The sequence below is a fragment of the Vanderwaltozyma polyspora genome, genomic scaffold, assembly GCF_000150035.1.
Source record: "Vanderwaltozyma polyspora DSM 70294 KpolScaffold413 genomic scaffold, whole genome shotgun sequence".
NCBI lineage: Eukaryota > Fungi > Ascomycota > Saccharomycetes > Saccharomycetales > Saccharomycetaceae > Vanderwaltozyma > Vanderwaltozyma polyspora.
Window position 1 is genome coordinate 1 of NW_001834593.1, and position 21,706 is coordinate 21,706.

Here is a 21,706-nt window from a genome sequence, read left to right on the forward strand (position 1 = left end):
TAAGGGAACTAACTAACTGATTCTTTTCGTTTCAGTGTTTATGGCTACTTTGAAATTCGGATGGGATAGATAACTTTTAAGAATGTTACTAATTATATAGTGGACGACGATAATAATTTACCAAGTTCTGAATTGAATTCAAGAGTAAAAAATATATCAAATGAAATGTAAAAAGAAGTTAAATTAAATGAAATCAAATCAAAATATCATGTTTGTTCAGATCGTAATAATTTTTTTTTAATTGAATTGAATTGAATTGAATTGAATACAATTCAATTCAATTCAATTTAAAGTAACATAGTTTTAGTCGATATGTATGCCCTACCATTTAAACTCCCTGTAAATTGTCACTACTAGTAGCTCTGCAATCGAAGCAAACTGAAATCAAAATAGTAATAGTAACAACTTGAACAACTACTTCTGTATCCCATATTTAAAAAGTTAAACACACTTTCTTTCGTATCATCTTAGAGATCAAGAAGAAACAGTTACTTTGTTAGTTAAGCTGCTTCAGTAGAAGCATTATTTTTTTTTTCCTGTTGGTTACTACAGTTGGGATGCTACTCACAAGAAGAAAAGCTGTAAAAGAGGGAGTTTTGTTCGAAAACGTTTACCATTATTTGTTCGTTCTTTTTTAGCATTTGGAAAATTACTCTTATATCCAATCTATCCTTAACGAACAAGTAAAATCCATATTGTAGTTAGTACTCTTTGAAGCCTTGGTCAGTTCGGCTCTTCCATGATTGCCTTATGCATCTATTCTTCTTAAGAGTAGAGGTAATATTTAGTCGGGATACCGTTGGTTAGCTCGGAAATGGTTTTATTTTAAACTAAATTGCTATTTTACACTATTTTATTACTCTTGTGGTTTTCCTGAACATCCTTTAATAGAACTCGGATGCTACTGTTGCAATCGTCTTCTTCTTTATTTGATCCATAAAGGAATATGAGATTTTACAGTATAGCTGTTAATGTTTCGGCTCGACTATTGATTGGAAAAGCTGGATTCCAATCACTTCCAAGGAGACCCGTCAAGGCATTTTTACTTATGGATGGGTTTGGGTTGGTTTAGGTTTTATTCTATAAATTTTGGAATTACACTATTTTATATCATATATAACTCTATGTCTACAATTTTCATTCCCGTATACACAAATCTTAGCTAAAGTCATATAAAATTTACACTAATTTGGTATTTAGCATGCTCTCTGCACGATCTTTGGTATATGTATATATATACCATATCTGTTTGAAAGCTTGCTATTTGTTGTTTTCGACAATATCTCTTGCTGCGTTTCTTTTCAGAGATAATTGGTTACTTGGGTGGTTGAAGATGCTTTCTCGTTTTGTTTTGAGGAACAGTCTTGGGATAGTACATCTGCCTTTGCCCAATGTTTCTATGCTTTTTGATTTGACCATTGGTTAGATTGTTTCTTTTTTACTAGTATTGTCTAAGGTTCAAGAAATGAATGCTTTATTTTTACCATTTGAGATAGTTTAGTTAATAACTCCAGATTTAAATTATAAGGGTAACTGATTTTTCAACTGAAGGGTCTTCTTACGTATCATTACGAAATACTTATTTAATAAAAATTCCCAAACATAATGCATTTATTTTCCATCCCTTGTATTGTCGCTTCTCTAATATACAATATGCTCTCTCCATATTCATTAAATAGCAAAAATAATACTTATTCGACCAATATCACTTTGCTATTTCTTATTAAAAATAAATGAAGCAAAACGCTAATAATTTTTCAATTTTGTTCGTAATTTCGTTGATAGTAGCTCCTGAATTAGATATATTTCTTGTACTATATATCTATAGTTATTTATTCATTTAGTAATTCATCCGTCATTACTTGGATATCTACTGTGAAATCTTAGCAATCCGTAGTATCCTTGATATAGGGAGTCATAATCCGTAATATAGCCATTTAATGGTGAACTGACGTAGTCTGTCAATGTTTCATTACTTAAATCTTCCCATCCACGCAATTTCCTTAATTTTAATAGTTCGTTAGCAGTCAACTGTACCAATGGTCTGGTACCATATTTCAAGGGCCCGACATTAATCCAATTTAGTTTATTATTACTTTTTGAATCCGTATTATTTAAAAAATTCGTTAATCCTTCAATGCTTTCAATATATTCAAACATGTTTTCTGCCGTATCGATAAAATAAGCAGTAACTACTATAATCTGTTCATATCCATCAATCTTATTGTTGATGATATCTAACGGCTGATATTCTCTGAAATCTCCATATAATGTTTTCAAATTCAAGGGTAAGTCTTCAGTTTTAGGTAATTGCACCTCGATAGGTCTTGCTTGTTTGTCAAGTGACATTTGGGATGAATAGTGTTGTGCAAATGGGTGAATTTTCACATTTTCTCCATGCTCTAGCACAAATTGGTTGACTAGATACATCAATGCAGACCATTCAATAGAATCAACGGTGTAGTTTGGATATTTTTTAGCCAAGCTGTAAGAAATTTTTCCAAGACCAGATCCTGGTACTATTATCAATGTTTTGGTATTGGGTTTTATCTCAATTGAATCAATTCTATCCATAATAAATGAAAGCAGTGGTTCTATTTCGCGGTTATAATCAGAGCTCCAGTCTCTACATAAGTGTGACATAGTTTCCACTACTCTACCTTGATTAGAGTTAGTATTCGCATGCAACGTTACCGGCGAATGATTATCTACTAATGTAGACTTGTTTTTCACTGAATATCCTAGTATTCCACAAAGCGTATTCAATTCGACATACAATTCGTCATTAGTGGTGTCCATGATATTCTTTTGTAACAATTTATTTAAGGTATGCTCAATTATTTTTTTGAGTACAATTGAATTATTCTCGATTGCTGTATCTACAGTTTGTATTTTCTCAAAATAATTTATTTTGGCTAACTGATTGATTCTATAGTTATTCAGTTGATTAGCACGTTGTGAAATGACACTATTCAAGCGTTTAGCTCGTATTTCATATTCCTTTAGATTGGATAACGTTTCTGAAATTTCTGATAGACTTATACCATATTTCCCAGGTGCCCTTCCATTGATACTAAACTCGTCATTTTTCACAAGTTTAAAATCAGGCAATCTGACTACAAGTTCCTTTGAAACCAGATTAGATTTCATTAGCATCTTTTCGATTTGTTTCTGAACCCATGAATTAAACGGTTCGTATTTCCTCAATATCGACATTGCAATTGCTAAAATAGTGAATAACAAACTTGCACTGATAGACCCCATTTTACTTTTACCTATCTATATTTTAAACCATTTATCAAACAGAGACAGATCTTGAAAACTTTTCTTTCCTAATAGTTATCCTAAACAACTGAACTAAAAGACTATTACAAACTTGTAAGGAAATTGTAGATTAACGTCAACATCAAGACCAAAACAACTTACCTACGTAATAAATTGAGAGCCCTGTACCTAACAATTAAAACGTCCTTTTATTCTGTTCTTGTTGCACCCATTTTCACTACAAATATTTACTTGATATTAAAATTCGATGCTGTTGATAGTTTCGGATTTGGATATTCGAAACAAAATATATTTTATGAAGCAGCAAGATTGCAGTAATAACCATAAATTGCACCTTGAATAAACGATATCGATATTAGAATAGACACCTCTTATATGGTTGCTTGGGAAACATATTGAATTTGAATGAGATCTTCTATAAAATTAGGATATGTTTATTTAATCTTTATGTAGATATATAGGCCAATATGTTATAATGTCTTGATGAAATAGATATTTAAATGAATGATATTGGGAAATTAATATGGGTATAATGGTATGATTTAATTCAAAATTGAAGTGTATGTAATACAATGTATTATAATGAAGGGAGAGTTAAAAAAAAATAGGTTTACGAACCAAAATTAAAATTAGAATATTGTTTATAGTTGATGTTTATAAATTGATGCGACAATTGAAATGGTTGAAAGCAGTGTTTTTACAGCTATTGTTGTAGTTGTTGATGATGTTAGTATTAATTATGCTTAGAATTTGTTTAAACCATTCTTGAAGATAAATCTTGAGATGATTCTTTAACTGAACTATTGATATCATCAACGTTATTGAAAATAGTTTCGGAACGAACAGCACCTATTTCTTCTTGTTCAATTTCTGCAGGATGTGATTTCATCTTATGCATGCTATTTTGACTAGTATGTGCTGTATGCATACTACTTCTTGATAGCTTACGAGATAAACGAGATAGACCAACAGGTTCACTAGAATGACTAATATTAGAAAGGGTCTTTCTTAATTTGGCCTTTTCTTCATTATCCTCTAATTCCTTTTCACGTTCTTCTTGTTCTTTCTTCATTGCAGCCCAACCAAATTGAGAAACATTTCTCAATTTAGCACCCCATCTTTCAAATATCCATGGAACAGGAACCATTACAACACAAATCAATGCGAAAAGGGTACTGGCCCACTTAATCTTTAAGTTTTCATACATTTGGATAGTGAACAATGGGAAAACACTACTAGTGATATATCTTAACATATTATTAGCAGCGATGACAGAGGCGACATATAGAGGTGGGTATGCTAAGGAAAAGTACATTAAGACACTGAAGAAAATTAAAATCAAACCGAAACCAAATGGAACACCAGCAGCAATTGGTGCCATCCAATGGACATCAGGTCTGGCTGTCCAAGCTTGCCAGAATAAAGCAACTGGCAAAGCAATAGAACCAATCTTACAACAGATTAAAAATTTTTCCGGAACAGGAGGCAAAACATTACCATTTTCATCACGGTAACCTCTTAATGGAGCTGTTCTTAGAGTTCCTGAATTTTCAAGTGGTGGAGTTCCTTCTGGAGCAGCAGGGAATAAGTAACGACGATCAATCCATAAATACAGCATAGCACCTAGCCATAAGCCTACACCAATACCAATAAATGCTAAACCAGAGACACCGTAAGACATTTGGTAGACACCTCTATAAATGACAGGGTAGGCTTCAAAGAAGGCAAATAAGACTGCAAAGATGAAGGCAATGTAGATACTAAAGACCAATACAATTGGTTCTACAACCAACATTTTTAAAGGACGTAGGATAGTAATAGTGAAAGTAATCTTTAAAAACATTTTGTATTCTTCCTTTGTAGGTTTCTTTAGTTTAATGTTTCTCTTTGCTGCTCTTTTCTTTAGGATGATACCTTTGTGAGTTTCTGGCATTAGAGCAATAAAAGGTAAGATTAAACCACCGGCGATTAATTGAATCCATTCAGCCCAACGCCAACCTTGTGATTCACAGGCGAAGCCACCCATGACTGGACTAATGACAGGACCCAAAAATGGAGCCAAACAAAAGAATGTTAATGCCACTGGGACTTCATCTAAATCAAAAACATCTAAAATAGTACCAGAACCAACAGATAGGGCAGGAGATGCAAAGACACCTGAAAGAAATCTTAAAGGTAAAATAATTCTCATATGACCATTAGCTAAACCCACACCCATTGTGAATAGCATTGAAATAGGTAGAGAGAAGAAATAAACTGGTTTACGGCCAAAGACTTCACTTAAAGGAGCGCCAATAACGGTAGAAAGACCTAATAAATAAAAGGTCAAACCGGCCAAAGCTAAAGTTTGATTAACCTTGTATCTAAGTACAATTTCTGGGACACCAGAAACATATAAAGAAGAACCCATTGTGACTACTAAACATAAGATAGCAGCCACCATACAAGCGTACCATTTTTTCCAAGTTGGCCAATTATGTGGGTTATCTAAATCACCAGGACCATCCCAATCTAAAGTTTTTGGATCAACTAGTTCATCTTCTTCATTTATGGATACTATATCAGTAGGGACATGTGAAATCTTCTTCTCCGTAAATACGTTATCGTTCATATCGTTACTAATTTCTTCTTTAGATGAATTTGAATTTGAATTATCGATAGTAGAATTTACAGAAGCTGTAATGTGCGGTACAATTCCATCGTCTTCAATTTTATCATTTTTCAAAGAACTTGAGTTCGTCTCAGTGTATGAACTCATCTTTGTCTTATTGATCTATTATTAAATAATGAAATATCTTGGGATAAATCTAGCAAAAAAATAACAGAGAGATTCAGTACTATCGGAGTGGGTATGATCGAATATAAGATGAGGGAAAAATGAAGATAAGGGTACCAGGGACAAAAACACTAACTATCGATAATTATATATTATATATATATATATATATATATATATTTTAATGTAATGAAAAAATGATTCTAGAGCAATGTAAACAGGCCAAAAATAATGCTTGAAACTAGTAACCAATACGAGCTCAATGAGCAATAACTTAATTCCGTAAGGGCTTAGACAAGGGATAGATAGAGATGTATGTTTTGATATTAAATTTGACTTTTAATTAAGATTGTGTGTAAGTAAGTATCTCTAGGATAGGATAAAATAGGAAACAGTTTCTGAGCGACAAGTGGATTAGAGACAGAAGTAGGTATAGAATGAGTAAATGTATAATGTAGTTGTAATTGCATAATGTAGTAGTAATTGTTGAAGAATTGGAAACTTGTCTTCGAAGAAGTTTTTGATAAAAATACTCTCAATAGTTTAAAACTGATATTGCTGAAGCAAAATCAGGCAGGAAGAGGAGTTGGATATCTAATATTCTATTCAATTTAGTTCGAATCAAGGTAAAACAAAAAAAAAAAAAAAAAAAAAAAGAAACAGAAAAAGAAAGCATAAAGAAAACAAAAAAATTTGTGGGATGTGTTCGAAATTGTTTATCTTTTTGTCTTTTCTTTTTGTTACCGAATTACGATGGATGAAGGAGGGGCAAAGGTAGAGCGGAATCGCAGGGCCGTGAAAAAGAAGCACAGATCGATCAAGAAAAATTAAGGCAGAGGGAAAGATAAAAATGTCAACAGAATTGCAAGCGGGAAGAATGGGATGAGACGAAAAACGCGAAGGAATGTTTGTACGGTAACGGGGATAATACTTGTTCCCATGAAAATATATATATATATAGCAAAAGAAATGGTATCGTTAACAATGACTTTCTTGTTGCCAAGTGTTACTAAGACGTCAAAGTACAGAAGAGCTGTATTGCTGTATTTCCCGATTCTGTTTGTTCTTCATCTATTTTTCTATAGTGTAAGATTCAGCTTTCCGTGGAACTTTGTTTTTTCGGTATTGTCTTTTACTCTTAGAAACACTACACTGCGAAATGATTGTGGGTGTGGTAATAGTTGTGTCCAGCATTTCTCTAAAGGATTTAATGATTTTGTTCGTTCGCTTTTTCTACTCTAAGTATATTTACAATTTAATTGTGGGTTTGCACGATCTGTTCGTTGTTGTTGTTGTTGTTGTTGTTGTTGAAGATTTCTTATCCACGGATTGGACATCATATCAAAAGATACCTGCCCATAATGTACGGTAGACATTTCCAGAAGTTGCCTGTTCGGACATAATTTTGGAAATGGATTAAGGATACACCGGTGCGTCTTTCCTCTTCATAAGAGATATCTGGATCGGCGATAATCAATCTATACCTTTTTTTTGTGCAATTTTTGTAAATGTTCATACAGGTATCCCTCTTTACCATATTTACATAGCTAGAGGGATAATGTTTTCATCGGAAGTGATAATATTATCACCGACGGAAACACAATTTGTCTCCAGAAAATCTTGGAAAGATTCCCTTTTTCTTCTTATTGGTCGCATTGCAAACAAAAACAGAGTTTCCTTTCCTTTTTTCGTCATTGCTTTTTTTGTTGCCTAACGTTATTGCTGTCCCTTATGGTCCACAATAGGACAGCATAGAGGTGAACAAGTGGGAAATTTGAATCTTAAACAGAAAAAAGGAGTCTCTTTCCCTATCTTGTTGCCGAGATTTCACCTACCCGCTATACGTAAATTCAACAAGTTTGTCATTTTTCTCTCTTTGTATTGTATTTTTGTAGATAAAGGAACTGTGTCTTACTTTGGTTACTAAACGAATTTGTTTCCTATTTCGATGATACATGTAATTTGGATATTAATATGTCACTTTAAGTACTACATCCCTCTAACTATTTAGTCAATCACTTTGATCAGCCGAATTAGCTTGAATGGTCGGAAGGTTAATGATTATTTCTTGCCCAACATCGATTGGAACTATTGCCTACTTGGTACAAGACCATTTTCAAATACATTTAGGCTCTCTATAGAATAAAATATTCTATTATTAGCATTTTCTATAATATATTTATCTATATTTGTACGTAAACTGATTTTTGTTGAATACAACAAATTTATTATATCTTTAATGATGTCCCATTGCCTCATTCAGCATAGATTCCTATATGTGGCTAACTGTGATTTAATTCAGCCTTTAACAATTCCTTATTTTCATTACGGTCATCAATAAATTTAACTGTATCCTCAAATAACTTGTCAACATTCTTAATTAAATCTTCGTAAAATGCACTACCATCACGAATACTCTCTTTTACTTGCTCATATATCTTGTATGAAGCTTGCCAATCTTCGATATATATTTGTAATGGCGTTAATCTGTGATTATCTTCTTTTTTAACTTCTTGATTTTGAGCCTCATAATCGCTTAATTCTTTAATAATATTTCCGTTTATACTCTTCATTTTGGTAATCTCGTCTAAGTATTTGGAAAATTTTTCTAAATGTTCTTTAAATTCACTTTCAAACGTAGTTTGTCCATTCTTCTTGTACAATTCGATGATTAACGGTAATATCCTATGTTTGGATGAAAAATTAGCAGTTTGATCGATTATTAATTCTCTACGCCTTATCTCATTACCAATATCTTTCAATAATCTATGTTTACCAATATCAGATCCCCTCATTTCACCTCTAGGAATCTTATCCATAGGCGTTGTTAACAAATTAATATCAATTAAGTTATATGTTGCCAGATTATCATTATCAATGTTCTTCCCATCTTGTGAATAGCATCGTAATTTATTAAGTTTATCGTAAAATGTCTTATTTACACTATCTGATTCAGGTAGCCTCCACCTTAATGTACCAAAGATAAGTCTTAGATCTTTGTCATTCCGAGATTCGTCATTCAGCATCTGTTCAATTTTATTTAATCGTTCTCGAATCAATTCGTTATATTTATTAAATGTATTAAACGATTCCTTACATATATTTATCTCGTCTTCATTAACAAGCTTAATGGTATCAGGAATCTTATCACGTGGGATTTGGCTATTTAATAATTTATTCAATGCTTCGATAGGTTTGTTAATATTGTTTATAACATATTCTTCTTGTCTTTCATTATATGCGCTGGCTGCATCTAATACAAAGGTAGGTAATAAATCTTTGAAAAGTGTATTTACTTGAATACTATTCAAATCATCCTCGATGTCAACAATTTTAACTAGTGCGGTACCGCCGTTAATGATATCGATATTCGTTGGAACTTCTTCCAGATATATAAAATCATTATCTCTTCTTGACTCTTTCAATAATGTCTCAATTCTTTCACGAAATTCAGCAGCTTTCTCTAGTTTACAATCAGTTATTACATCTAGAGCAACCTCTAAAGATCTGACCATTTCACCATGTCTTTTCTGGGTTTCCAACTGCAATGCATTTCTATAATATGCAACTGCTTTGAAATAATCACTCTTATCAATGAGAAACTGACTCCAATCGCCACGTATTAATTCGCTTTTACTAGAATGTTGAGACGCTTCCTTGTAAAGATCACAAGTTTGTTGAGCAAGCTTTGAAATTAACGAATCCTTATGCTTATCTATCAAAGCACGGAACCAGAACAATTCCTGTGCTTCTGCTAGAGTTATTGCAACTAGTGCTTCACCGGTGCTCCTATCGATAACAGGTTCTTTAGTCTTATCTAAATTTTTCAATACGTATGAATAGTATCCAGCACTAATTTGCAAATACGAACATGCTTTCTTCAAACCTTCTTTAGATTGATCATTATATTGAATAGCCAATAATGCATAGAGTGCCCCTATATTATATAAAATATTCAGCTGTTCAAATTTAATATCATATTGACAACTTTTATAAGACTTTTGACATAATGTTTGAAACCATGTAAATTCGATCTGATCTGATGGTATTTTTTCAGAAAATTCAACTAAATGTTTATAGTATTGTTTTAACAGCTGTAATCCAGGCTCAGATACTCCTGGATCAATAACTGAATCACGCAAGTTAGCTAATTTCAATATATCCTCTTCAAAGAAACTAGATGCTTGATAAGAATTTGAATCAATTACTTTCCTTAATGCCGATGCAAAATCAATCTTTAAAGTACGCTTAAAAGGAACAGTCAAAATTTCACTCATTTAAAATTAAATTCGTGGTACCACCAACTATTTCAAATCGACCATATATGCTCTCAAATGTAAAATAAAACCTATTATTCACATAGAATCTTCATCTTATATTCAATGAATATAAATTTCGGTTTTTAGTTAATTTTATAGTTCCTAATTCTGATATTCCCGAATGATAAGACCCGTTCATATATATCATCAAAGTTAAAAACAGCGACAGTAATGATGATTTAGTTAATAGTCTTATTAATTAAATATATAAATATATATTAAAAGGTTCAATGGTCTACAATGATTCTATATAAATTAATGCTAGTGTTTTTTGTTATTTATTATTATTGATGGTGGCAACAGTAGTGGTCAAACTAGTAGTAGCAGTAGTGGTAATAATAGTATTATTACTGTAATAGTTATTATTATTATTTAAAGTTCTTGAGTTTAATTGATACCACAAATTAAAGAGATAGTATAATAAAGACAAAAATAGAAAATTGTAAAACCACATATTTATTAGAAGTAATGAATACTACTTAATAACTCGACTACTAGATTGAAGCGAACAATTTACCTCTAGAGCCTGGTAGTTCAAAATCTTCAGTGGCATCTTTAAAATTATCTTCTTCATTCTCTTTATCCGTTTGTAGCCTGTTTTTATTACTTGCTATACTAGTTGCAGGTGTCAATTTTAAGGAATTAGATCTAGCTAAATCAATTTTATCCAATCCAACGATTTCATCTTCATCAGGATCTTGAATTTTATTGACTTCAGTGCTTATACTCTTTAATTCACTTAATAAGAATGTAATATTGGTAACTCTAGATTTCAAAGATTCGGTGCCTAGGATAGTATTTTCCTTGTCTTGACCAGATGGATTCTTTTTAAATGCTATTCTTAAATCTTTAATTTTAGGGCTCTTTCCTTTGAAATTATTTAAAGACTTGGAATCAGATGATAAGCCCATCATACCCAACATTGCCGATGAAGTGGTTGGCGTTGGAGCTGTAGAAGGTTGGCCAATAACACCACCAGAAAACGATCTTTGAACAGATTCACTTAATGATCTTGTCATATTCGAATCTGTTGTCAAATCAAAAGATGATAAATGAGATGGACCTTGAGATAATATAATTTGGATTCCTCTTTTACTATATTTGTTAGTTCCTGCGTCTGAATAGAAATTCATCAAGTCATCACTACTAAACAGTAATCCATTTTCCATCTTATATTTAGTTTGAACCTTGTAGTCATCAAGATTTAAAAAGGTAGCAGCTTCTTCATGGTAGTAGTAATAAGCGGGCTCTGGTTCATTGTAAATTTCTAAAAAGTAGTTCAAACCTGACAGTAGAGCGATATTTGAAAATTTATTAAATACCTTTCTCATCATTATTCCTTGTTCTTCATTACGACTCATATCCACAATAATTTTGAACAATGTAGAGAATAAAAATCCAGTAGCAATTTGATCATCGACAATATCAAACAATGAAAGAACATTATTAATATCATCGTTTATAAAAGGCACCAATTCCAAGAATAGGTCTAAACCAATACAAGGGTTAGAAGTATTCCTAATTATGTTTATTACATCATTAACCAATATGGATTTGTTGATTTGACTTGTATCAATTCTCAACCTAGTTAATAATTCATATAACATGTCAGAAGTTTGTTCATGATAATATATCTTTTCATTCAAATCAGAAATCGTTGTATAGCATTCGTGTACAATATTGTCGTTTTCAGCATTTTCCAATTGGAAAGCTAATAATTTTCTCATGATATCTAGGACACTTAAACCTATGATACTTACATTAGAGACCAATAACGAAGATATTAATTTCAAAGTAGTATCATAATTTGTTGATTTTTCAGATAATTGTCTTACCAATAGAATGATTACAATATATCTCAATTGAACTGGGATCCCTTCGCAGATAAGCTCTAATAGTTCTTTATTTGGAGTCACTTGTAATTGGGCAAGGACTGCCCTTAAAGCTAATGTCAATTTGTCAGTTTCAGTAGTATTGAAGTAGGATTTTAAAACTGTTATTGAAGCATCACTAGCCAAACTTCCATCAGTTAAGGAAATACCTGTGCGAGTGTGGGTTCTGCTTAATTTCTTGGTTAAAGGCAGTGATGCTGCCGAATGTAAACTTGTTGTTTTAAAATTCGGATATTTTTCTTGAAATATCAACAAAGTATAATGTACAGATTTAGTTATCAAATCACATAATTTTGGATTTCCAGCCAAACAAGTTGTATAAGAAATGTTCAGACAGCCTCTCAATAATAGATCGTCATTATGTAATTGATCTTTAACAATATTAAAATATAATTTTGTAAAATCTTGAAACATTTTCACGAATTCAGTGTCACCACTGCATAACGAATCGTCAATATTTTCACATATACTTTTGAAAACATCGGCGATTAATTCCAAAATTGAAACGTCATTATTTATACCAACATCCTGTAGAATTCTATTTAAAATGAAGATAAAATCCTTAACAAATATATTTAAATTTTCCTTACAATGAATGACAATTCTATCTAGCAGAGCCAATGTCACAGATATATTTCCAACACGTCTGTTACGTAAATCACTGCTACTTCTCTTAACCATGTAACTACTAACCTTTTCTAATTTGCTACGTCTGGAATTAACATAATAAAGCAAATAAGCAGTCTCCGAAGACTTGGGCTTTTTATCAGTAGTTCTACCATTAGGATAACAATTATTCACCAACTTCTGGTGTTTTGGTGTATAGATAAACCTCATCATCTACTAGTAAGTATATTCCTGACCAACTTATCCTTTAATGGAAACTTGTGATTAATTCCTAAAAAATTCCCCTGATAAATTCAATTAACTATCTCTTGCTCAACAGATCAAAATATACCCAATAAAATCGGGAAACAATAATCTAGCCCAATAGATGTTATACAGTTCTACAACTACCTCTGTTATTGTTCAAAACCATTCCATTCTAACTTTCTAATCAAGTTCGAAGTTTCGAACTTGATTACTTACAATTTTCGATTTTTAGATATTTTCAAAATATTTTCAAAATGAAATTTCGATACTTGTACGGCATTTTCTTCGCACATTTTATTAATTTTTTTTACATTCCAGTTCATCAAATTTGCTTCAATTTTAAAGGATTTCGAAAAAAGTGGTGATAATTGTTAGTATGATTTTAAAAGCCAAGATGATGAGATGAGGTATGATTCTATGAATGATTTTTTTAATAGAGGTGATTAGGTTGTTATTAATTAGTTGGAATATTTTTGTATTGGGTATTTGGTAAAGTGAGATAGGAGTGGTATAATGGCACCTGTTCCTATTTATATAAAGGGAGGTGTTTGGAGTAATGTTGAAGATCAGATAGTTAAGGCAGCTATTCAGAAGTATGGGAGTAATAAGTGGGATAAAGTTGCTTCTTTGTTGCAGAAGAAGTCAGCTCGGCAATGTGAATTGAGATGGAAGGAGTTCTTGGACCCTTCTTTGAATTTTGCTAGTTTCAGTGAAGTTGAAGATCATAAACTGCTATTGTTGGTACGAGAATTACCCAATCAATGGAGAACTATAGCTGAGCGTATGGGAAGACCTGCTCAGGTTTGTATCGATAGGTACAATAAGTTATTGGGGGTTGCTGGAGATGATGGAGGGTTGAATTTGAAAATTGGTGATGTTAATCCCATTGCCGAGACTCAGAGGGCAAGACCTGATGTTGCGGAGCTAGATGAAGATGAACGTGAAATGGTAGCTGAGGCAAAGGCTAGATTACTCAACACTCAAGGTAAGAAAGCTACAAGAAAAATACGAGAGCGTATGCTGGAAGAGTCGAAGAGAATAGCACAACTCCAGAAGAGAAGAGAGCTAAAGCAATCCGGTATTGAGACAAAGATTAGGAAAAATAAGAAAAGGTATGCTGATGAAATTGATTATAATGAAGATATACCTTATGAACAAGAGCCTCAGCTAGGGATATATGATACTACTAAGGAAGATCAAAGGGTAGAATACGAATTGAAATCTTTCGAGAAAAAAGTGAACTATAGAGGATTAAAAGATAAAAATGAAAAGAATCTGGATAAGATTATAAGAAAACGGAAAAATGAAGGAGCACAAGTTAAAAAAGGTTCTATAAGGGCTAATGATTCTGTTCTTACTAATGAATACAAGAAACCAAAGTTAGAACTTCCGAAGCCAGGTCAAATTATGGAAAACTTAAATGTAAAAACTGAAGAACAGAAAAAAAGAATATTGGAAGCTCAAAAATTAGGTTCTCTATTATCTGCTGATGTAAAAGGTTCTAATGAATCAGTTACAAGTGTTATCGTTGAGAAACCAGTGCAACAAAATAGATTGGTGAAAAAAGATGATATTATCGTAATCACAAAACTATTTGCATCATTACCAAAGCCTAAAAATGACTTCGATATTATTTTGGATGAAGATTTCGAAGAATCTGCTACAGAAGAAGTGGAAGAAATAAGTATAAAAACGGAAGCGGAAGTCATTCCAAAATATGAGCCAATTGCATTAAATATTGCATGTCTCGACAACGAGAAATTGCCAACCCCAGAATTTATAGAAAACCCAAAAAATGCCCTGGAAAATAATTTCAATGAATTAGTGGCATTATCGATGAACAATACAAAATATATTGATGAAGATGGATTAGCTACATATTTGTCACAAGTAGAAGAATTGATGGGAAACGAACCTAAACAATCAAAAGAATTGAAAATTGAATATACTGACGATAAATCGAATACTATCGAAAGCTTAAAAATGAAAATCAATGATAAAATCTCGCATATTAATTCATTGAAGGAATCATTATTATATGTGAATCCATTGCAAGAACAAAACAATTCAATTTGCAGAGAATTATGTAGTAAAAAAATCCCATCATTACGTGAACTTCAACACAACTATTTTGTATATTACAAGATGTATCAAAATGAATCTAAAGAAATGAATAAGAGAAATATTCAATTAAAAGAATATATCGAGTCATCGACATAAAACTATTTGCATAAATGTGTCACCGTTCTTTTACGTCGTCTCAATCATTGTCATTGTCTTTGCTATTGGCTTGACCTACATCGTATCAAAACATCAAAATTTGCTTAACTATGGATATTTTTTCGTGAAGGCTTTTTTTTTCCTCTTTCTCGTACTAAGTATGTGCGATATGGAAAAAAAAAATAAACTGACCAAGAAAGAACTTAACGTTAACAACGTATTAGCCAACCTGTAATGTTAAAAGAAAAAAATTTTAATAACTGTATTGGGTGTTTAAGTTAAGGTTATGATTGGGTTGTTTATTGATGTTTTGGGTTGTGTGATTTAGAGTTTGTTTGATTGCTTGTTTTCGGTTCTAGAAGCTGTTAAATTTGAATTATAACTTTACGTTTTAATAGGACTGATCAAGATTATTTTTTTGTACAGGTACTAAGAAGAAAAATTAAGCCAACTTTGTTTGAAATATGGTTAGATATACTGTTGATGAATTATTCCATTTAAAGCCAACTGAATCTTTGCCAGTTCAGTTTGATGCAGAAGAATTCAAAGCTATTATTGAAAAAGTTAAGCAAATTCAAGCTTTGAAAGAAGAAGAATTCAATGCTCATGGCGGTCACTTCAATCGTAGAAGATCATCTCATCACCACCATGGTAGACCAAAGGTAAAGCACACTAAGCCAAAGGTTACCACTGATTCTGATGGTTGGTCAACTTTTGAAGCTGCTAATAAAAAAGTTAATGAAGATGAAGAAAGTGAAAATGTTAGTGTTGCTGTTGTTCCAGAAACTTTGAAGGTTAAGCCAAACAACAAGAATATCTCATCTTCAAGACCTGCTGATAACAAGGACATTATTGCTGATAAGCAAACTCATAGTTTCAATGCCTTTGCCGCTTTGGAGAGTGATGAGGAAGAAGAAACATGAGTAATGCAATCATTATTCTTCAATATGATACATATATAAATTGTTATATTTGATCTTTATAATAGACAAATTCTTAATTAATATAATTAGTTTACGATAAGAACAATTCAAATTTGTTTTATAGTTCTTGTGTTTATGTATATATGACTTCTGATGAATCAGCTTACAACTTATCGAGAAGAGCTAACCATTACACTTGGTATGGAATCACTTAAAATTCATAAAGTGGTGAGACCCTTTTTATACATTGCGAATATATAAATAAGAATGGTATATTGATTCCCAATCACAAATTCCATCTCAGCAACCTCAGCTGTGGTTGCTGTTAATAAATAGGTCGTCGTTATCTGGACAGAGATCTGTGAAAACCCTGAAAATGGATGAGTTTTCTGCCAAGACAGTATAATTGGATTCCTCACTACAGTTACCATCCAAGAAATCAGCATTATTTAAAGATGTGGGAAGAATTATGACCAATTGTATCAGATTGAATCGAAGAAGAAGAGAAAGGCTTCCCCCTCTTCAACAGCTGGAGATACATCTTCCCAAGGAATTTATCTACCATGTATCATAATCCTATTACAGAGAAACTGTAACACTTGTAGCATCTAAAAAATCTTGCTCATTTTAAACTTCAAATAATGAAATTTAACAGTAAGATGACGCCATCAAGAACACATGGAATTGATACCCCCCTTTAAAAGAGAAACTGTAATAAACAGTAGAAAATATATATATATATTCCAATACAAGAATAACCATAAACTCTAAAAACAATAAATTATCTATCTTATATAGACTGCAATAATTAAAGTCTATTGATCAATATTCGATTAAACCTAATCATAAATTAGAACATATTTCATTCATTATGACAAAAATTTGATATGGTAAGACTTCATAAGAGCGAAATAATCAGAACGTTATGAGTTCTGATTTTTTCGCTAATAAAATTTACAAGCACATACTAAACCTATCTTGCATCCATAATAATTTTCGTTAACTATGTATGGGAGGGCATGGACAAAATTTAAAAGATTTGAGAAAAAAATAAATTTATATAAAAGGACAAGGTTTTGAGAAGTTGTTTAATTCAAGGTTTGTTTCACTTTTTATTTATTGCTAATTGATTTATTTTCTTTTTATTGTTTAAATTTAAAAGAAGTACACTAAAAAAACTGAAACTTCCGGAATACCAAGCTTAGACATACTACACCTCGATATGTCAATAAAGCACAAATGGCTGGAAGAAGATTAAAATTTCCTAGCTTTCCAGCAATGGAATCTAATCCAATTTTCAAGTTTCTTTTATTTGAATATTGGTTCGCTCTAGGTGTATATTCTAAATCTTATTGATTTTTGTCTGTATTTGTAGTTCGTAAAATTTTACTTATTTTAGGCAGATTAATGCCGTTGAAACGTTCGTCTTGAAGCTTGTTTTATTAAAGTTGTGAGTGAAAACTGATACAATCATATATTTACAAAATTATATAACTAACGACATATGTGTGAGAATGAGTGGAGATACATACATACATATTGGAATAAATGACGAATTTAATATAGGCTTTGAAATATCTAGCAACAAAATGCACAACTTTAAATAAATATCATATTAAGACTGTTAAATGAAATCAGTAAAGTTGAATAAGGGAGTAGCAAAGAAATAAAAAGGTTAAAAAATTCAAAGGCATATGAATTTATGATGTTACAAAAACTACCATATAATAATAATAATAATAACAATAATAATAATAATAAAAAAAAAAATAGTATATCAATGAAAAATGATAATAATGAGAGTCTCGAATGTTTATAAATAAACCAATAAAGTGTAATACATGAGGTAAAATGGTAATAATAATAATAGTAATAATAATAAAAATAAAAATAGTAAAAAAACAAAATAACACATACACAATTGGAAACCAATCGAAAGGGTAATAATAACAAAAAGTTACAAATGCAAAAACAGATTCTTTTGTCTCGGTTAAATCCGTCACTCCAATATAAATATATACATCTTGGAATAAAAAAAATTCACAATAAAAGGGGAAAGGAATAAATAGAGTTTCTAATGTCTTGGATGACCAGTAACTTCTTGGGACCAGCCAGGAATATCCAAACCACTGTTGTATAATTTTCTATCACTAACTACAATGTTCTCCATGCCTAAAGATTCATTCAACCAAGGATGATTTACTAAACCTCCTGCGTCAGCTCTTTTTCTTGGATCAATAGTTAGCATTGGTAATAAAAAGTCTGCTAAATCTTTTGCTTCGTCTTTTGGTAACTTATACTTCTCAACAAAAACATCTTTTAATGGCCAAAATTTCAATTTTGATATGTTTCTTAGTTGGCCTTTTGCATTGAAAAATTTAGAAGCATATCTTGAATTGTTAAGTAAATATGAAGGGAATTCACCTAGCAATTCTATCATTTGAGCAATATGATCGTCATCTTTAGCATATGTATTACCTTCACTAGGTTCAAATAAAAAGTCTCCTGTTACTAGCTCAAAAATTAAGCATGCAGCTGACCAAATATCCGCTGAGCAACCCCAAGAAGATCCCAATATAACCTCTGGGGATCTGTATTCTCTTGTTTGAATGGAATTGGTGTAATGTTCATCGTACCAGCAAGCATTACCTAAATCAGCAATTTTGATTTGAATTCTACTATCTTCTAAATGTGTAGAATCTTCTAGATCAGATTGGCTACTCATCATTGAATTATCGTTATCGATGTTGTCATAATTTGGAGGATCCTGAGCAATTGGATTATTTGAAATTTCAAAAGATGATAAAGATTTCGCTAGCTCATTATCTTCAATATTTTCCAAATTTCTACTAAAACTTTTTGAAGCCAAATAAGAAGATGTAAAACTGTTTCCACCGCCATTTGAATTTATTGAATTTGCGGTACCGGTGGTACCTAATAATTGATTCTTCATTTCAAAGAAATTTACGGAAGATAAAGGAGAAGGTAAAGGTTGGGAATTAGTTATTACAGTATGTCTTCTTGGTCTTCTGCTTGGAACACGATGGAGTGATGAGTTTGATCTATTTAAAAATTCGCTGCTACTGGTTGACACTGGTTTCGAAGGTATTGGCTGATTTAAAGAACCTGAATTAATTCTTTGTAATTTTTTAAAATCTTTCTTTTGTTTATCCAACAATTCTACCATTTCCACAATCATTTCGACGTCACCAATCTGCATTAACACATTTTCTGGTTTTATATCTGTATGGATGATCCCACACTTTCTATGCATATAATCTAAACCTAGTAGTAATTGCTTTGCAATCTGTTTTACATAAATGAGAGGTATACCTCTGTGCTCGTATTTTTTAATCAACGCCAATAAGTTTTCACCTAATACTTCGAAAACCATTACTATATGGTTACCATTTTGACCCTTATGGACGAAATCATCCAATAGAGTTAGAATATAATTTGAACCTGGACTTAAAGATAATGTTGGTCCTCTAGTTGGGGAAGAGGAAGAAGAGGTGTTGTTGCTACCAGAAGAATTTGTCACTGATCTTAACAGTTTAATTTCATCCTTTGCAGCTTCAGTGTAAACTTTATCACTTCTAACAATTTTCATTGCGACATGGATGTTTTTCAAATTATCTTTTGCTAACCAAACGGTTGAAAAATGGCCCCAGCCTAATTTTCTTACCAGGTTATATCTGTTATCTTTGTAAGATTCTCCTTTGAATGCAGGGTGGTAACCACCTGGTTTATAGTCTTTTAAAGATTCTTCATTTTTTTCATCACAGGAGGAATAGTCTTCATCTTCATCATCTATGCTATCTTGATTATTTTTTGAGATTGAAATTTGATCCTGGAGTTGTCTCTTGACCTTTGACTCATTTTCTAAAGCCAAAGATAACTTTGATTTAACAGGTGGATTATGCATGACCTGCTTTGGAGGGTTATATATTGAAGATTGAGCAGAATTTGCTTCTACCATATTTGATATGAAGGGGGAAGGGAAGGGCTATGATACCTGAAAAATCGATAATTTGTATATGTAATAAATATAATATATTATAATAAAAATTTTTAGTTATCCTGTAATTTTGAATGTTATGGAATATCAGAGTTGGTGTGAGAGTAACAACATAAAACAGGAAAAGCGTATATTGATCCCTTAGTCCACACGATCAATGGAAGCTACAGATTATATATATTTAATCAATACAAACACCAAGTAGCACTATCCTGGTATCCAGAAGTACAATAATATATATGCAAATATATATAAGAGAGTATCGATAGAACTAAGTTAAAATATAGTAAAATAACAAAACGGTCAGGACAAGATGTAACAAGCAGTCTATACAAATAAGCATATATAAAAAGTATAATTAATAGTATATGTATTTTTTTTTCTTGTTCAATTAGCATTTGGATTGAATAAAAATAAAATGAAAACGATATTGGCACATGAAACTCATCCGAATTGAAAAATTCGAAATGAACTACAAAAGGGGAGATGGATGAAGAGCAGAGAAAAGAAGAGGAGAGTAGAGTAGAGCAGGTGAGCCAAGATAAAATATCTACTTGACGATTGCATTTGGTATATATTCGTCATATTCAAGAAGTTTGGGAACAAGAAATAGATTTGTTGCGAACGTTTGCATGAAAAGTACCGATGCACGAGCGACAAGCTTTCTCAGTTGACAATAACTTTCGAGCGATAAGGAGGAAAACAGAAGTTGGTTCGAACCACAATTGGGCAAAAATATAACAAATCAATTTATTTAACTTATGGATGGGATGGGANGGGTTCTCATCCCATCCCATCTTATCTCATAATGTAATGTAACGTAATGTAATGTAACGTAACGTAATCTATTGTGTTGTAATGGCTGTGGTGAATGGTGATGACCCGGAAAGGTGTAGTGCTTGTTCGTTTCAGTTAAGTTCAATTAAGTTCAGCTCAACTCGCTTCTCGGTTCGGTTCGGTTCGGTTCGGTTCGGGTTTTGAAATGACGTTTGTTCGAAAACAATTATTTTTTTTCTTGGGACTCGTCATTTTTGGAACGCATTATATACGATCGGTCGATTCCTAGGTTATTGTTCGTATATTGCGATGATTTGTTTCGTGTAAAGAGATATATAAGTTTACATCAATTCGAAATACAAATAAAACACAAAATAAAAAGAAATGTGAAATTTTTTTTTATTTAATGTTTTTGTCTTTCTCCTTTCTTTTTCCTTTTCACCTGGATGTGTTTTTTCCACTCTCTGTCTTCACAGTTCATCTCATCTCATCGCATCTCATCGCATCGCATCTCATCGCATTGACAAATTTCATCTTCAATTATTCGAAATTTTTCACTTTCTCTCTTCCATCTGGTAAAATTTTATATTCAACCAATCTTACATTACACTGCAATTAATATA

General features: G+C 31.8%; 7 protein-coding genes across 7 annotated transcripts; 2 read left to right on the forward strand and 5 right to left on the reverse strand.

The window, feature by feature from the left end:
- Positions 1 to 1,848: 1,848 nt before the first annotated feature.
- Positions 1,849 to 3,264, reverse strand: Kpol_413p1 (uncharacterized protein; the record flags this gene model as incomplete). The annotated part of the gene is made up of 1 exon (XM_001642934.1): positions 1,849 to 3,264. One exon carries the CDS (start codon positions 3,262 to 3,264, stop codon positions 1,849 to 1,851), a length of 1,416 nt encoding a protein of 471 aa, XP_001642984.1.
- Positions 3,265 to 4,039: 775 nt separating this feature from the next.
- On the reverse strand, positions 4,040 to 6,043 carry TPO4 (Tpo4p; the record flags this gene model as incomplete). The annotated part of the gene is made up of 1 exon (XM_001642935.1): positions 4,040 to 6,043. The coding sequence occupies one exon, from the start codon at positions 6,041 to 6,043 to the stop codon at positions 4,040 to 4,042; it is 2,004 nt and encodes a 667-aa protein (XP_001642985.1).
- A 2,300-nt stretch (positions 6,044 to 8,343) lies between these two features.
- RIM20 (Rim20p) lies at positions 8,344 to 10,338 on the reverse strand (the record flags this gene model as incomplete). The annotated part of the gene is made up of 1 exon (XM_001642936.1): positions 8,344 to 10,338. The coding sequence occupies one exon, from the start codon at positions 10,336 to 10,338 to the stop codon at positions 8,344 to 8,346; it is 1,995 nt and encodes a 664-aa protein (XP_001642986.1).
- Positions 10,339 to 10,874: 536 nt separating this feature from the next.
- Kpol_413p4 (uncharacterized protein) lies at positions 10,875 to 13,112 on the reverse strand (the record flags this gene model as incomplete). Its single annotated transcript, XM_001642937.1, has 1 exon — positions 10,875 to 13,112. One exon carries the CDS (start codon positions 13,110 to 13,112, stop codon positions 10,875 to 10,877), a length of 2,238 nt encoding a protein of 745 aa, XP_001642987.1.
- Positions 13,113 to 13,658: 546 nt separating this feature from the next.
- On the forward strand, positions 13,659 to 15,365 carry CEF1 (Cef1p; the record flags this gene model as incomplete). The annotated part of the gene is made up of 1 exon (XM_001642938.1): positions 13,659 to 15,365. The coding sequence occupies one exon, from the start codon at positions 13,659 to 13,661 to the stop codon at positions 15,363 to 15,365; it is 1,707 nt and encodes a 568-aa protein (XP_001642988.1).
- Positions 15,366 to 15,829: 464 nt separating this feature from the next.
- Positions 15,830 to 16,288, forward strand: CAF20 (Caf20p; the record flags this gene model as incomplete). The annotated part of the gene is made up of 1 exon (XM_001642939.1): positions 15,830 to 16,288. The coding sequence occupies one exon, from the start codon at positions 15,830 to 15,832 to the stop codon at positions 16,286 to 16,288; it is 459 nt and encodes a 152-aa protein (XP_001642989.1).
- Positions 16,289 to 18,362: 2,074 nt separating this feature from the next.
- Kpol_413p7 (serine/threonine-protein kinase) lies at positions 18,363 to 20,267 on the reverse strand (the record flags this gene model as incomplete). The annotated part of the gene is made up of 1 exon (XM_001642940.1): positions 18,363 to 20,267. The coding sequence occupies one exon, from the start codon at positions 20,265 to 20,267 to the stop codon at positions 18,363 to 18,365; it is 1,905 nt and encodes a 634-aa protein (XP_001642990.1).
- Between the last annotated feature and the right edge of the window lie 1,439 nt (positions 20,268 to 21,706).